Genomic DNA, 18906 nt, shown 5'->3' on the forward strand with positions numbered 1-18906 from the left:
CTAAGAAAAAAGAGAAGACCCAAATTACTAAAATTAGAAATGGAAGTGGGAACATTACTACTGATACTACAGAAATAAAAAGCATTATAAGAGAGTACTATGCCAACAAATTAGACAAAATGGGCAAATTCCTAAAAACAAAACCTACCAAGACTAAAGGATGAAAAAATAGAAAACCTGAATAATATTACTTATTATTATTACTTACTATAACTAGTAAAGAGATTGAATAAGTCATCAAAAATTTCCCAAAGGGCTTCCCTGGTGGCACAGTGGTTGAGAATCTGCCTGCCAATGCAGGGGACGTGGGTTCATGCCCCAGTCCGGGAAGATCCCACATGCCGCGGAGCGGCTGGGCCCGTGAGCCATGGCCGCTGAGCCTGCGCGTCCGGAGCCTGTGCTCCGCAACGGGAGAGGCCACAACAGTGAGAGGCCCACGAACCCCCAAAAAAAAAAAATTTCCCAAAAAAGAAAAGTCCTGGACCCACTGGGTGCTTAAATGAGAAAACAACCTGATTAAAAAAATGAGCCAAAGACCTTAACAGAGGTCTATATAGCAGGTATATATCTGTATATATCAAAGAATATATACAGGTGGCAAGTAAGCATTTGTAAAGATGGTCCACATCATATATTATCAGGGAAATGGAAATAACAATGCGATAACACTACATACTAATTAGAATGGCCAAAATCTGGAACACTGATAGCACCAAAGGTTGGTTAGGATGCAGAACAACATGAACTCTCATTCACTGCTGGTAGGAATGCAAAATGGTACAGCCACTTCAGAACATTGTTTGGCAGTTTCTTACAAAATTAAACATACTCTTACTTATCCAGCAATAGCACTTGGTATTTGCTTAAAGGAATTGCAAACTTAACGTCTACACAAAAACCTGCACACAGAGCTTTTTTCAGGGCAGTGAAAATACTCTATATGATACTATAATGATACTTGTCATTATACATTTGTCCAAACCCAAAGAATGTACAACACTAAGAATGAACCCTGATATAAACTATGGTGAGTATGCTACGTCAATGTAGGTTCATCAGAACATAATTCATTGAACAGTACAAAACATTGCTAAACAAAATTAAATAAGACCTAAATGAATGTTTAGAAAGACATGCTGTGTTCATGGACTGTAAGACTTAATACTGTTAACATGCCAATACTACCAAACATGATCTACAGATTTAAACAATCCCTATCAAAATTCCAACAGGCTTTTTCACAGAAATGGAAAAGCTACTCTTTAAATTCATACAGAATTGAGAGGGGTCCCAAATAGCCAAAACTGTCCTTAAAGAGAATAATAAAGTTATTCCTGATCTCAAACTCACTACAAAGCTACAGTAATCAAAACATGCTAGTATGCTAGTGTGGTACTAGCATAAAGACAAATGGAATAGAACAGAGAGTTCAGATATAAATGTATACAATATGGCCAAGTGATTTGACAAGGATGTCAGACAATTCAGTGGGGAACACAGTCTCTTCAACAGATAGTACTGGGACAACTGGATTTCCATATGCAAAGAATGAAGTTGGACCTCCACCTCACAACATATACAAAAATTAACTCAAAATGGATCAATTACCTAAATAGAAGAGTTAAGACCATAAAACTCTTAGAAGAAAACACAGGGGTAAATCTTTATGACCTTGGATTTGGCTATGAATTCTTAGACATGATAGCAAAAGCATGAGCAACGAAAGAAAAAATAGATAAACTGGACTTCATTCAAAGTTTAAACTTTTGTATATCAAACGACATTATCAAGAAAGAGAAAAGATAAACTACAGAATGCAAGAAAATATTTTCAAATCATGTATCCAATAATTTAATATTCAAAATACATAAAGAACCCTTACAACTCAACAACAAAGAGACAAAAAACCCAACTTTTAAAACAGGCAAAAGACTTGAACAGACATTTCTCCAAAGAAGATACACAAATGGCCAATAAGCACGTGAAAAAATGCTCGACATATGTCATTAGGGAAATGCAAATCAAAACTACAAGATACTACTGCAGGCCTAGTAGGATGGCTAAAATCAAAATAACAGACAATAATAGGCATTTGCAAGGACATGGAGTAATTGGAACACTGGTACATTGTTGATGGGAATGGAAATGAAGCAGCCACTCTGGTGCAGTTTGGCAGTTCCTCAAAAAGTTAAACATAGAATTACTATGTAATTCAGTATTTTCACTTCTAGGTACATACCAAAATTTGAAAACAGGGACTCAAATAGATACTTGTACACCAATGTTCATTGTAGCATTTATTCACAATAGGCAAAAGGTAGACACAATCTAGTGCCCATCAACAGAGGAATGGATAAACAAACCATGGCATATACAAACAATGGAATATTATTTAGCTATAAAAAGGAATGAAGTACTGATACATGCTACAACATCAAAGACCCACCAAGTGATTATGCTACACATTATGCTAAGTGAAATTAGCTATACATGCAAGTACAAATATTGTATGATTCCACTTATATGAAATATCTAGACTAGGCAAATTCATAGAGACAAAAAGTAGATTAGAGGTTACCACCAGCTGGGTAGAGGGGGAAATGAGGAGTTATTGATAATAGATATAGAGCTTCTGTTTGGGGTGATGAAAAAGTTTTGAAAATAGATAGTGGTAATGGTTGTAAACATTGTGAGTATAATTAATGCCACAAATTGTACACTTAAAAATGGTTAAAATGACAAATCTGGTGTTTTGGGGGGTTTTTTAAGTACAAAATACACACATACGCACACAAGAAAAAAAACTTTGGTACATATCCTTCTGCCAAATAATAATCCTAGATTTCCACAAAACTAAAACTGACTCTGTATGGAACTTTACAGAAGTCAGTGTTCTGCAATATTTAACTCTATAGCAATGCAAGTCATATGACTCCTAAAAACAGTGTGCTAAAAATTCTAAACACTAAGTCAAAGTAAAATAATATTCGTTTCCATTTTTTCAATAATCCAAGAAACTCAATAAATAAAGCTATTTTCATATTATACACACACACACCTATGCAAGTGACTATATAATGGACTATGGCCTCTGTCTGTCTCTTTATATTATTGTTTTTCATTTTGCCAGGACTGGATTTTAAGTAAATCCTGGTCACTGACATTAAGCCTTTAACACTTACAAAATACACTGCTCCAAAGCTTCCATGGCCAATTTCTCTGAGATCTGTGAAGAGCTTCTCTGGATCTTCTTTGAAGAAGAGCTCTGCAATTTCAGGGTCCTTCAGGCTGCCCGCACGGTTAGTTGATGGCATCCTGCTGGGCAATCAGCTGTCTGATTCTAATTTTATATTGCTATCCCAATCCTTGGTTCATCTGTATGAATGAAGCCACGCTGGCATAAACTATTGTAGAGAAATAAGAAAAGAAAAAAGTCAGGAAAACCAAAAGCTGCTAAGAATAATTAGTATAAGATCATTTTCTGATAGCATATATAAAATTATCTCAGGCCTAGAATTTCACTGAGAAGGAAGTGTGATCTACTAGTGCAGTAGTTCCTAAATCTGGCTCATCATCACGATCACCTGTGGTGCTTAAAAAAATGAGTCCTACTATACATAGAGTATTACTGTACATATACTTTTAAAAATTAAATAAATCTTTATATCTTGGAAGGCTTATCTAATCCTTATCTAATTCTGAGGTAGTGAGCCCATTGGCAAAAGAGATAATAGAACACACAAACCATTAAAAAAACATGCATGACAACTTAAGATGTACCAGTAATAGGTTTCTAACAACAGGAAGATTCCCATCTATTAATGATTTTCAAATATAAAAAAATACACGAAGGATTTAACTCAGTTAGCTGTCTTTCTTTTCCTTTCAGATACCATATGCCAGCGTTCAATCAACTCTAACACAAACATTACAAAGAAAAATGCAGTAGGAGAAAGTAATGAATTTAATGCAGACAACTGCTTCCCCTGTAAACCTGATTCACATTAAAATATGGCCTTTATCAAATCTGCTGCATTAGATAAGTAGACATTACAGATAACCAATAAATTCCCTGGTGGTTCTGCTATCAGTTCCTCTATATCAGATACCCAATTTAAAAAATGGCTGTCATTACTGAGAAACTTCAGAATCTAAGTTCTGGAATGTTACTACCTGGATATGAATCCTAGCAACACTATTTATAAACTGCGAACTTGAGTAGCCTTATTTTCCTAATCTGTAAAGTGAAAATAATATCCTACCTAATACAGTGGTTGTGAAGGTTAAATTAGTTAATAAATACAAGCATAGACTAGTACTCAGGCATAGTAAGCACTACATTAAATGTCAGCTATTTTAACCTAAATAAATTCACCAATCAAAAAAAAAAGAAAACCCTCCAAAATGTATTTCATTTGCCTCCTAATTGATTTCATTAGACTCTAGTCAATTCTCCCCCACTTCACACAACTTTTAAGCAGGTAACTACTGGTCTCATTTTTAATGAAGTCAACTGAACCAATTTTAATTTTTGGTAGAAAACTTCTTTGTAACTACATAAAACATATTTACATGTCTTTTGTACCTCCTTAAATTAACACTCCACTGCAATAAAAACATTTAAATTATTAATTTGTATTTCATTTCTAACACACTTTCTAGGCTGCTCCGTATACATTTACCAATTTTCCTGCTCTGCAAGTTCCCTGCAAAGTGTTTCAATTATAGTTCTAAGAATATGTGATCGTAGAAGATTGAAGTAAATTCCATAAAAAGTATTATTATTCAATTAATCCACCTATTTTTAAAAAACCTGCAGTGTTACTTAAGACTTATTTAAGAACTCTGAATGATCAAGTTATAGTACCTTTATTACAAGAATTATTTTACATTAAAATTCTCTAACCAGTTCCATGATTTGCATATTCCTATCTGCCTAACAAATTCCCACTCGAAATCTTTCAAGATTTAGATTAAATGTAATGTGTAAAATTTTAACTAGACAGGTAGGCACAATGTGTCTCATTCATCTTTATATTACCTGTCTACATCCTACACCATACCTCCAACAGTTAATATTACATAAATATTTGTTGAACTAAAAGAATACACTTAATTCTTCTCTAACACCCCTTAAAATGATTTCGTTTCCACAAATATTTACCAAATAGTATACATGAGAATATGATATGCGAAATATTAAAGTTAATAGTAGAGAAATAGAGTAAATTCATAAGGACAGCACCCTCCAGAAAATCAGAGAAAAAAGAAATGAAGGAACTGGAAAATCTGCTGTACCAAATACCAAAAGATAATACAAATCTATTGCTATCAGTAGAAAGTTAAAATAAGACAAGTAAACCATTAATCTAAAAGAGTCCAGAAACAAACCCATGTATGTGTATCTCGGAATTCAGCATACAATTAAAGGAGAAGAAATAAATTTTGTTAAGAAAACTAAGAACCCATTCGGAAAAAATTATAAAAATTATATAATGATATCCCTATCACATACCTTACATAACCATTACTGCTAAATGGCTTAAACAAACCTCTCAAATCAATGAAGAAAAAAAAGTATTTGATAAAATAAGTGTTGCCGGGAGACCCCAATAGCTATTTGGAAAAAAATAAAATAACACCTGTTCCTCAAACTGTAATATCAGAATTACATATGGGTCAGAAATGCAAAAATTAGAAAAATGAAACTATATAAGTACTAGTAGGAAATATAAGTTCCTCTGTAATCAGGGAATGTAGAAACTTTCCTAACTATGATCCAAATCCAAAACAATAAGGAAAAAGACAGATATATTTAACAGGTTAAAAAAAAAAAACTTGGGAGAAGGGGCCATGGAAAAACACACTCCAGACAAAAAGGACAAATTATAAACTTGGAAAAAAATGTCTGAAACTTACGTTTACAAAGGGTTACTATTCCTAATATGTAAAGAATTTCAAAAAAACAAACAAAAAAAGACAATAACCTGACATTCTTACATTCTTAATTGGTAGTTTCTAAAAACAGCACCCCCCCCCCAAGAAAACACCACCACCAACAACAACAACCCGGAGGAGATATGGGTGGGTGGGTGTAAGGAAGGAAGGAAGGGAGGGAGGGAGGGAGGGAGGGAGGGAGGGAGGGAGGAAGGAAGGAAGGAAGGAAGGAAGGAAGGAAGGAAGGAAGGAAGGAAGGAAGGAAGGAAGGAAGGAAGGAAGAAAAGAAACAACCATGAAATCTATGAAAATACATTCAACATCACTCAAAGTATAAGAAATACAAATTAAAACTATCCTAAGATTTCATTTTGTACCTATCAGAATGGCAAAAATTCACCACACACTGATGGTGGGGTGGAAGAGAAATCTGCACTCTCATATAGTAGCAGTGGTAATGCAAAAACAGTACAAAACCTGTGGAGAAAAATCTAGCAAAATCAAATATGCACTTACCATTTCACACAAAATTCCCACTTAAAGAATCCATATCAAAAACACTTATACAAAATATAAGAAATGATAAATGTACAAAGTGAGGAACTAGGGGAATCCCCTGGCAGTCCAGTGCTTAGGACTCCTCACTTCCAACTGCAGGGGGCCCGGGTTTAATCCCTGGTCAGGGAACTAAGATCCCATAAGCCATGCAGATGTCCAAAAAAATAAAAAGATCAAAAAAAAAACAAAGTGAAGAACTGGAACTCATTACCTTGTTGATGGGAATTTGAAATGATACAACCGTTCTGGAAAACTGCTTAACAGATTCTTATCAAGTTAAATAAATATTTATTATGAGATGGAACAGTTCCTTAACTAGTTATCACTTACTCAAAAGTAATGAAAACAAAGGCACACAAAAAGACTTGTACACAGCAGCTTTATTCATAATAGCCCCAAACTGCATATAATACAAATGTCTATCAACAAATATATGTATAATAAAATTGTGATACATTCACACAATGAAATTCTTTTCACAGCAATAAAAAGGAATAAAACTACTGATCCATGCAGCAACCCAGATGAATTTCAAAAGCATTATGCTCCAGCAGAAAAAACCAGAAACCAAACAGTAAAAACTGTATGATTCCCCTGAAAAATTCTCAAATAGGCAAAACTAGTATTGCGACAGAGTCACTGTTGTTTGGGGTCAGTTGGGGGAAGAAAAGGGGAACTGACCATGAAAGGGCTCACAAGGACTTTCTGGCGTAATAGAATCTTCTATTACCTTGACTGCAGCAGTGAATTACTCTTGTCAAAACTCCAACTATATTAAAATAGATGCCTTTATGTATATTATACCTCAATTAAAGTAATAACTTAAAAAAATTAATGTCTTAAAATCTAAGATAAATATATGTAGGGATTTCGCTGGTGGTCCAGTGGTTAACACTCCACGCTCACAATGCCGGGGGCCCGGGTTCGATCCTTGGTCAGGAACTTAAAATCCCACATACCGCAAGTAGAGAAGCCCACGTGCCGCAACGAAGACCCAGCACAGCCAAATATTAAAAATTAATTTTAAAGATATATATATGTATATATAAATATATAAATATATGTGTATATATACATATTTATATAAGATATATATATAGCAAATTTATAAACAAGGTATGGAAGGATGTGTATTAAAATGTTATTATTTTCTCTGATAAAGTAGGGCTGTGAAGAACATTACTTGTTAACCTAGACATCTATATTACCTGAATTTTTACAGCAACCACTTTCAACGTTTTAAAAAATTTTAAATTTGAGAAAAATAAAATAGAATACTTTTTAAACTAGAAGAATACATACTCCAAATAGAGAGAACATCCAAAAGGCTATTAGTACTTTAACTTACAAAAGACTAATGCATTAAAAAAATCTGTATATCAAAAAATTGAGTTGAACGCAAAAACTGAAACATCCAGAGCACCCAAAATTAAGCGTTATTATTATTCCTTAAAGATAGAGATATCATCCAAATCACTAATCAAATACCTAATCCACCAAAATATAAATGGCCAAAGGATATATATCAACATGCCATAAACAGGCAATACAAATGATTGGGGAGAGAAGTCAAAACTTGAAGAATAATGGGTATGGCCACGAGTTTTCTGATTCCATTTTCCTCCTTTATCTCCCGTCTCTGACAGAAGAGTGTGGCCTCAGTTACAAAACTATGTTCAGGGTGCTGACAAGAAAACACTTAAAGAAATTATCCCCCTGTCCAAAGGACCAGGAAAAGGGAACCCTGTGATCTGGAGATTGTGGGGGGAAATGCCTTCTTTTGGTCTTTTCTTTTCTCTCCACAGCCATAGAATTGCACTGCCCCAGTAACAGAAAAACCCGATGAGAAAACCAATCTCTCTGGCCAGAAAAACTGGGAAAACAGACTCTCTGTCATCCAAAAAGTATTAGGGGAATTCCCATTATTTTTTTTCCTCCTCTCTCTTCTTTCCCCACTTCACTTAAGGGCAGCCCCAGTTATGGCGAACTGTACAATGCAGAGGTGTAAAAGCTCTGAGAGAAACCTGTCTTTCTGGAACTGGGAAAAAGGCCACTGGAAACTGAAGAATATGGGGGAAATCATGGAGAGGAGAGAGCTGGAAAAGAGATCCCCTAATTCTGTGTACAAACCAATACAAATAATGATTTACGTTTGTGTAAAACAGTCTCAAAGAGGTGCAGCAAAGGCTACGCTAAAGAGAACTAATCTATGATATAAACCACTGCCCAAGTCCCAGACTATCACTGAGAGGCACAATGCAGGGCAAATCCAAAGAGCACAACAAAGCTTTGTAAACAGAACTGATATTAGAGCCACCACCCACAGAAAGTGAGACAACTTGCCATCTAAACTGGTAGGTGTCTGCTAAAACAAACAAATCAACACTCTCCAGAGGACAGTAACAGGATCAGAAATGACAATACTCAAAACGTCCAAGATAAAATCCAAAATTACTCTACATGCAAAAACAAATAAAGACACAAAACAGACACACACACACACAACTGGAAAATGTGACAAATTATCAAGGGAAAAGAGGACCAACAGATGCTTATTTTGAGATGATGCATGTTGGAATTATCACATAAAGACTTTTTTTTTTTTTTTGGCTGCACTGGGTCTTCGTTGCTGTGCTCGGGCTTTCTCTAGTTGCAGCGAGTGGGGGTTACTATTTGTTGCGGTGCACGGGCTTCTCGCTGTGGTGGCTTCTCTTGTTGTGGAGCCCAGGCTATGGGTACATGGGCTTCAGTGCACGTGGGCTCAGTAGTTGTGGTGCATGGCCTTTAGGGCACGCGGGCTTCAGTAGTTGTGGTGTGTGGGCTCAGTAGTTGTGGCTCGTGTGCTCTAGAGCACAGGCTCAGTAGTTGTGGTGCACGGGCTTAGTTGCTTCGTGGCATGTGGGATCTTTCCAGACCAGGGATCGAACCCGCGTCCCCTGCACTGGCAGGCAGATGCTTAACCACTGCGCCACCCGGAAAGTCCCTGGTCAATTGATTTTTGACAAAGGTACAACACAGAAAAAAGATAATCTTTTTTGAAAAACGGTGTCATAGCAACTGGACATCCATATGTATAAAAATGAACTCTGACTCATACCTCATACCTTATAGAAAAATTAAGTCCAAACATGGTTCATTTATCTCAATGTTAAAAAGTTAATGCTACAAAACGTTGAGAAGAAATCACAGGAGAAAATCTTTGTAACCTTAGGTTAAAGAGTTCTTAGATTTGACACCAAAAGTATAATCCATAAAAGTCAAAACTGATCATTTGGACTTCATCAAAATCAAAAACTTTTACTCTTGCAAAGGACACTTTTAAAAGAAAAGAATGAAGTCAAGCCAAAGACTGGGAAACATTATTTCAAGTCACATATCTCAAAATAGATAAAATATATAAATATATAAAGAACTCTCAAAACTCAATAATGGAGTACAGAGATGCATACTTGAATGATAAAACTATAAAGAAACTCCCAGATGTTATCACTATAAAGGTCATGATAGGACTTCCCTGGTGGCGCAGTGGTTGAGAATCCGCCTGCCGATGCAGGGGACACGGGTTCGTGCCCCGGTCCGGGAAGATCCCACATGCCGCGGAGCGGCTAGGCCCGTGAGCCATGCGCGTCCGCTGAACCTGCGCGTCCAGAGCATGCGCTCCGCAATGGGAGAGGCCACAACAGTGAGAGGCCCGCGTACCGCAAAAAAAAAAAAAAAAAAAAAAAAAAAAATCATGATAGTGGTTACTTTAGGGGAAAGGGGGAGTTGTGATTGGGAAGAGACACATGGAGGAAATTCTGGACTGGCTGGCAAAGTTCTATTTCTTGCCTTAGATACGGGATTTCATTTACAATAGTTCATTAAACAAATTCATTTATTTTGTGAATTTTCTATATCTGTGTTTGATTTTACTCCCCCAAAACTTAGCTACTGATAGCCTACTGTTGAACAGAAGCCTTACTGATAACATAAAGTCAATTAACACATACTTTGTATGTTATATACATTATACACTATATTCTTACAATGAAGTAAGCTAGAGAAAAGGAAATGTTATTAAGAAAATCATGAGGAAGAGAAAATACATTGACAGTACATACATGTATTTACTGAAAAATATCTGCATAGAAGTGGACCCGTGCAGTTCAAGTCCATGTTGTTTGAGACTCAACTGTAGTTTTTGCAAAGAGGGCAATACAACAAAATCATATGGATTATTTTTAGTTAATTATGGTTGGTATTTTGAAAAACATTCACAAGTCTATAGCTTTCTTACATTCCAAATTTTCAACAATAATCGTATGTTTGATTTCTACAAGCAGGAAAAAAGATTAAAAAAATCCAACAACATTTGTGCATACTCTTTGGATTGTTAGAAGGCAGAAGAGATGAACATAAAATGTATAAAAAGTGAGAACGCCAATAAAGTTAGAAATCCCTGAAATATATCATTACACTGTTAAGCTAGAGTTAATAGTATCTATCCGCTGCATAACTGCTTCTTTTCTATACATCCTCAAATTTCCAAAAGTAAAGTACTTTATTATAAAAATCAGCATCATCCTGGTTGCCCTGTACCCATGCAGAACATTGCTACAAGAGTCATCAATGTAAAACTGACAAAGGTACTTGATTTGAATCTTGTCCATTTTTATAAGCTGTCATGAAAAACTAGGAAAAGAAAACAGCACAGAGGAACTTTCACAGCAACCCTAATCATAAACTCCATAATTTTTGCTGAAAATGAATATTAGGTACATGAATACCCAAAGTACGGGACTAATACAGCTTGATAAACTATAGATCAGGCTTAAAAGATATAAATATTTGTAAAAAGTTCTTAAAGGTACTATGAGACTGCATATACAATCTTCTTCAAAGAAAAAACAAAAAATAGGCTATTAGGTTACATTTTAAAGATACCTAATCTGTCCTTCGGGGAAAATATCATTATTGTAACTCACCATATCCTTCCTACTAAAAGAGAAGAGTAAAAGACATTAACAATCCTATAAACAGCAAATGAGATCTAATTTGTTTCTGGTTCCACAAAAACAGATCAGAGAAGCATATCATTTATTAAGCTACTGAGGGCTGAATGTAAAAGATACATAATTTTTGTAGGTGATACCATTTTATTCAATCCTAAAACATAGATCGCTAAGAAAGCTGATGAAACTAGAATAAAAACCCAATATACTTTAAAATCTCAGACCCAAAAGGATTTTCAGAATTAAGTAACTGCTCCACATTTGCAAACCACAGTCAAATAATTGACAATAACATCAGTCAAGCCACAGAAAGAAGATGGGGGAAGGGTGCTGATAATCACAGCATATTCAGTATTACTTGAGGAATGCTCCTTGGAGGAACGGTGATGATGTCATAGTATTCCATCTTTTAAGAACCTTCAGATTTTCACAAAAAGGACATTGTTGGTCTTAAGCAACTGCTTCAATACCATAACGCGCTTTTCCCTACATGTTACTCAGAGGGTTCAGGCTTAGAAACCAGCCAACTTAGTCAAATGTTCAATTACTTTAGAGAAAGAAAAACTGTCTCATTACACAGAATCGGCAGAGACAGATTACACTGTCTACTATGTCTTCCCTCAAAAGAAACACACATATACACAAATCACTTTACCAATAACTGAGAAATGTCATCAGTAAGATAAATTTGACATTACAGGAATTCACATCAACCTTAATTGACAGAGAACTGATTTGATGCCTGGTGCTTCAACCTACTTGTAAATATTATACATTATAATTACAAAAGTTTAAGGTTGGAAGGAATTAAGAGAGTATTTGGTTTCAAAAAGGAGTATTTGGTTTCAAAAGGTCACATGCCTTTTCTCAAAATCACAGGGCAAATTAGTGGTGGGAAATACAGAATCAATTACCTGAACCACTGTTTACTACTTCAAACTGAAATGAAGAGAAAGGTGAAAAGCAAAAATAATATTATTAAAGAAGTCACTGGGTTGTTGGGTAGGAGAGAATGCATAGGGCAGTATTATGAATATTGTTTAATTTTGAGCATTGATAAAGATTCAATTTTTTTATAAAACAAGATATAGGTGTATAAGTAATATGTAACCATTTATATAAAAATAAAAAATATATCTGTATACACACAGGTAATCTATGGAGGGATTCATCAGAAATAGGGGTGTTTAGGAGACTTTTTTTTTTCCTATGAATCCTTTCTACCTTTCAAGTTTTTATTCCCCAAATGCATGTATTATTATTCTTTTAATTTTAAAGAGAGATACAGGTAATACTCTTTTCAAGAAAGGCCTTACAGGGACTTCCCCGGTGATCCAGTGGTAAAGAATCCGCCTTGCAATGCAGGGGACGCAGGTTCGATCCCTGGTCAGGGAACTAAGATTCCACATGCCACGGGGCAACTAAGCCTGAGCGCCACAACTACTGAGCTTGCGCACCTCAACCAGAGCCTGCATGCCGCAAACTACAGAGCCCACGTGCTCTGGAGCCCACACGCCACAACTACAGAGCCCACACGCCCTGGAGCCTGCGACAGAGAAGAGAAGAGAAAAAACAACTAGAGAAGAGAAAAAAACCTGCATGCCACAACTAGAGAGGAGCCGGCGCACCACAATGAAATAGCCCAAGTGCCTCAAAAAAAAAAAAAAACACAAACAAACAAACAAAAAACCCCCCACGTGCAGCAACTAAGACTCGATGCAGCCAAAACTAAATAAAACAAAATTTTAAAATGTATTAAAAAAAAAGGTCCTTACTTACACAACCTTATTAGTTACACCAATTAGACTAACCATGTGAAACTTTTGTGCACCTTTCACATCTTAGATGTAACAAGCACTTAAAATCTTTATAATTAAGATTAGGGAGGGACTTCCCTGGTGGTCCAGTAGCTAAGACTCTGTGCTCCCAATGCAGGGGGCCCAGGTTTGATCCCTGGTCAGGGAACTAGATCCCAGAAGATTCCACATGTTGCAACTAAAGATCCCACTCGCAACTAAGACCTGGCAGAGCCAAATATATAAATAAATATATTTTTTTAAATCACAATAAAAGAAAATTACAGACCAATATCCCTTATAAGTACAGATACAAAAATTTTCAACAAGATATACCATGAGCAAATGAGATTTATTCTAGGAATGTCAGGGTAGTATATGAAAATAAATCAGTGTACATACCATATTAATAAGATGAAAGAAAAAACAATCATCTCAACAGAAGCAGAAAAAGCATTTGACAAAATCCAACACCCTTTCATGATAAAAACACTCAACAAACTAGGAAAAGAATGGAATTTCCTCAACCCACAGGTATCATGATAGTTAATGGTGAAAAACTGAAAACTTGCCCCCTAAAATCAGGAACAAGACAAGGATGTGGCTCTCAATACTTCTATTCAACATTGTACAGGAAGTTCAAGTCAGGGCTTGACAAGAAAAAGAAATAAATGGCATCTAGACTGGAAAAGAAGTAAAATTATCTCTTTTCACAAATGACATAATCCTATACATAGAAAATCCTAAAGAATCCACAAAAAACTATTAGAACAAATGAGTTCAGCAAAGTTTCAGGATATATCAATACACAAATATCAGTTGTACTTCTATACACTAGCAATGAATATTCTGAAAGTGAAATTAACAATTCCATTTACAATGTCACTAAAATAAAACAAATATTAATAATAATATATTTTAAAAGTACTTAGGAATAAATTTAACCAAAGTGCAAGACTTAGAAAATGACAAAACATTGTTGAAAGAAATTAAAGACCTAAATAAATGGAACAACATCATGTGTTCATGGATTGGAACACGTAAAATGGTAATACCACCTAAACTAATATATAGATTCAAAGTAATCCCTAACAGTTTCCAAGCTGTCATTTTGCAGAAATGAACAAGTTCTTTCTAATATTCATGTGTAACTGCAAGTGACACAGAATAACCAAAACAATCTTTAAGAATTTAGAACAAAATTGGAAGACTCACCCTGCCCAATTTCAAAGCATACTACAAAGCTACAGTAATCAAGACAGTGTGGAACTGGCATAAGGATAGGCATATATACCAACAGAAAAGAACTGAGAGTCCATATTTACAGTCAAATGTATGGGACAATAAACCCATACATATATGGTCAAATGATTTTCAGCAAAGGTGTCAAGACCATTCAGTGGGAAAAGAAGTCTTTTCAACAAAAGTTGGTGAGATAACTGGATATCCACATGCAAAAAAGAATGAATTTGGACCTCTTCTTCACACCATATATAAAATTTAAATCCAAATGGACCAAAAATGCAAAAGCTAAAACGATAAAACCCTTAGAAGGAAACATGGGTGACAACCTGCAAGACCCTGGATTAGGCAACAGTTTTTCAGATATGATTCCAAATGCACACGCAAAGAAAAAATAGATAAAATGGACTTCATCAAAATTTAAAAACTTTTGTGCATCAATGGACACCAATCAAGAAGGTAAAAAGACAACCCACAGAATGGGGGAAAATATTTGCAAGCAATATATTTGATAAGGGTCTAGTATCCAGAACATATAAAGAACTCTTGGGACTTCGCTGGTGGCACAGTGGTTAAGATTCCACACTCCCAATGCAGGGGGCGCAGGTTCAATCCCTGGTCAGGGAACTAGATCCCACATGCATTCCGCAACTAAGAGTTTGCATGCCACAACTAAAGAGGCTGTGTGTCTCAACTAAGGAGCCCACATGCCACAACCAAGACCCGGCACAACCAAATAAATAAATATTTTTAAAAAGAACTGTTAACTGTGTTAATCCAATTAAATAACTCAATTAAAAATGGGCAAAGGATTTGAACAGACATTTCTCCAAAGAAGATACACAAATGGTCAATAAGCACATGAAAAAATTCTCAACATCATTATTAATTACAAATCAAAACTACAATGAAATACCATACCACACCCACTAGAATGGCTATAATCAAAGAGGCAGAAAATAACAGGTGTTGTGGAGGATGTTAAGAAATTGGAACCTTCACACATTGCTGGTAGGAATGCTAAATGGTACAGCCACTGTGGAAAAGTTTGGCAGTTCAAAAAGCCAAACACAGAATTACCATATGACCCCACAATTCCACTCAGCAAATCCATCTTGCATTTCCCACCCAGGATAATGGCATGGCTATTCCTTGTGTCTCAGAAAACTAGATGTGACCTAAAAAGAAACGAAATTGAGTTGTTTGTAGTGAGGTGGATGGACCTAGACTCTGTCATACGGAGTGAAGTGGGTCAGAGGGAGAAGGACAGATACCGTATGCTGACATATATATGAAATCTAAAAAAAAAAAATGGTTATGAAGAACCTAGGGGCAGGACAGGAATAGAGACGCAGATGTGGAGAGTGGACTTGAGGACACAGGGAGGGGGAGGGGTGGGCTAGGACAAAGTGAGGGAGTGGCATGGACTTGTGTATACTGCCAGATGTAGAATGGATGGCTGCTGGGAGGCAGGCGCATGGCACAGGGAGATCGGCTTGGTGCTTTGTGACCACCTAGAGGGGTGGGATGGGGAGGGTGGGAGGGAGACACAGGAAGGAGGAGATGTGGGGATGTGTGTATGTGTACAGCTGATTCACTTTGTTGTAAGGCAGAAACTGGCACACCATTGTAAAGCAATTACACTCCAATAAAGATGTTTAAAAAAAAAACCCAAAAAACTAGATGTGACCTTTTAATTTTTTTCCCTTCCTCTTTTTCTCCTCTAACATCAAGCTAATACATTGGTAAACCCAACAGACTTGCATCTCCTCTATTCACTGTGGGTAGCCTAGTTCAGGCCTTAATCATATCTCACCTAGACTAATGCAATACCTCCTATCTGGACTGTTTGTAGTTTCATTCTCTCCAATTCATCTTTCTTACTGTTTCTCTAATTTTTTCATTAATATATATAAGCACAAACTAAGGCAGGAAATTCTTTTTTTTGGCCATGCTGGGCGGCATGTGAGATCTTAGCTGCTTGACCAAGGATCAAACCCATGTCCCCTTGCAGTGGAAGTGCAGATTCCTAACCACTGGACCACCAGGGTATTCCCAGGAAATTCTTAAGAAAAGTCACAAAATTATTGCTCACCTTTTTATTAAATTCAAATAATACCATAACACTTAAAGAATAAAGTTCAAACGGTATATAAGGCATTCAAGAACTCCACAATCTGGCCAAATCCTTCCTTTCCAGTCTTTTCTCTTAGTGTATCTATCCCTTAATCATAGCAATGTCCAGCAAAAGCCTCCATGACACCTGAAATACTGTCTACATTCTTAACCAACCTATCCTACTATTTCCAATACAGCTTCAGAACTTCAATTTGAAATTAGTGATTCCTTTCTCTTTACTATATAAATTTTCATTTTGTATCTCTATTTTAATACATATTTTTAATCTCGTTGTTTACATGCCTTATATTCCCAGGCGGTATCATAAGGTTCTAGAGCTCCTGCATACATAGAGCCTAACAGTTTTACACAGCCAATCAAAAAAAGAACAGTTTGTTGAATGACTATTTAAATACCCAATCATTTCATTTATTTCTAAGACTCTATGCAAGTTTAGGTAAGGGTAGATATTTTTAAACTCATTCCAATTATAAAAGCAGATAATTCATTTTTTAAAAAATAAAAATAATTTTATTAAGCATATAACAGTTATTTCCATGTAGATTTCAAAATAACTTCAAATCTATCTGCTTCCTACATACTACCCATCTTGCTTCTGGTGTCTGCCCCCTACTGGGTGAGGCTGGTCTAGAGGCTTGTGCAGACTTCTTGGTGGGAGGGGCCAGTGTCTGCCTATTGGTGGGTGGAGCTGGGTCTAGGCCCTCCGGTGGGCAGGGCCATGTCAAGGCCCGTGTCTAGAGGCGGCTGTGGGCTCAGGAAGTCTTCAGGCAGCCTGTCTGCTAAAGGGTGGGGTTGTGTTCCCACCCTGTTGGTTGTTTGGCCTGAGGCATCCCAGCACTGGACCCTACAAGCTGCTGGGTGGGGCCAGGTCTTGCTGCTAATGACCCAAGCAAGATGTCTGCCTCAAGCAAGAGTTCACAGAAGAACATTACCCGATATCTCTGCCACCAGCGTCCATGCCCCAGGGTGAGCCTCAGCCACCCCCTACCTCCCCAGGAGACCCTCCAAGACCAGCTGGTAGGTCTGGCTCCTAGGAAATCACTACTTTTGCCCTGGGTCCTGGTGTGCACGAGACCTTGTGTGCACCCTCCAAGAGTGGAGTCTGTGTTTCCTCCAGTCCTATTGAGCTCCTGTAATCAAGCCCTAATGGCCTTCAAAGCCAAATGCTCTGGGGGCTCCTCCTCCCAATGCCGGACGCCTAGGCTTGGGAGCCTGACGTGAAGCTTAGAGCTCTCGCTCCTATGGGAGAACTTCTGAAATACAATTATTCTCCAGTTTGTGGGTCGCCCAATCAGGTGGTATGGGATTTGATTATATCACAAGTGCACCCCTCCTACCAGCTGTCTCATTGTGGTTTCTTCTTAATGTCTTTGGATATAGAATACCTTTTTGGTAGGTTCCGGTCTTTTTTATTGATGGTTTGTTCAGCAGTTAGTTGTGATTTTGGTGTGCTCGGGAGAGGAGGTGAGCTCAAGGTCCTTCTACTCCACCATCTTGTCTCTCACCCCCACATATTACCCAGCATAATTGCTTGAATTACACTGAGCACGTACTCTAAGACAAAATTTTTCTCTAAGTTAAAATTTAAATTTAAATCTGTGATTACTTTCCCAAGATCAAATCTACCATTAAATTGTTTTGCTTACAAATACAGTCATGTCCCAAGGAATTACACTAATGTAAAATCTATATAATAGAATTTGCATAATTAATTTTGCAAAGGAGGGAATGGTGACTCAAATACGGTATCCTACTTTGCACAGTCAGTTCTGCTATAACATTTATTTTTAAAACAATTGTAGTACAATGTGAATTATTCATTTACTTATGTGCAATTTCATCCCTGAGAAACACTAGATGAGTGCAGCAAACTGCACCCAGCTGAACCAAGTCTATTAATTGTGTTTTCTTATTTTCTGTATTTTCAATGTTCTGGTCCTCTCAGGGCCAGTCAATTCTTAGAGACAGCAAACAACTAACCTGAGATCATATCTTTCATATGTAAACCAATCAATCCAAAATCCGTATTTCCAACTACCTCTTTTACCTAGCTCTTACACTCCAGGCCAGTATTCCCCTGCCCTAATCACTCCAGGGCCAGGTACCAGACCCTTCCTTAGGACAGCCCCTATAGCTCAGAGACCACTGAATTATTAAAAGTAGCCAATCCTAAAACTGCTTAACCTGCCTCGCCCATTTCCTCCCACAGAAACCACAATAAAGGTTCTTGCCATATTTTCCTC

The 18906-nt window shown here is 36.8% G+C and overlaps 1 protein-coding gene across 7 annotated transcripts in view; it reads right to left on the reverse strand.

The window, feature by feature from the left end:
- Nucleotides 1-18906, reverse strand: part of TAOK1 (TAO kinase 1) — a 146710-nt gene that overhangs the window by 90154 nt on the left and 37650 nt on the right. For 4 of the 7 annotated variants that reach the window (XR_016388780.1, XM_022595590.3, XM_022595591.3 and 1 more), the window contains one exon: nt 3183-3404. The exons of 1 other annotated variant lie outside the window; for it this stretch is intronic. Coding sequence is in view for 5 of the 6 variants with exons in the window: in XM_022595590.3 (XP_022451298.1) it covers nt 3183-3314 (132 nt within the window). In the remaining variant the exon portion in view is untranslated. Of the gene's footprint in view, nt 1-3182; nt 3405-10595; nt 10667-18048; nt 18887-18906 lie in introns of those variants that run through there. 2 more of the 7 variants (XM_089899949.1, XM_089899950.1) reach the window with 2 other exon arrangements.

Source organism: Delphinapterus leucas, chromosome 19 (genome assembly GCF_059928025.1).
Source record: "Delphinapterus leucas isolate spDelLeu-1000000601 "Yukka" chromosome 19, BTC_Dleu_Yukka2, whole genome shotgun sequence".
Classification (NCBI taxonomy): Eukaryota; Metazoa; Chordata; class Mammalia; order Artiodactyla; family Monodontidae; genus Delphinapterus; species Delphinapterus leucas.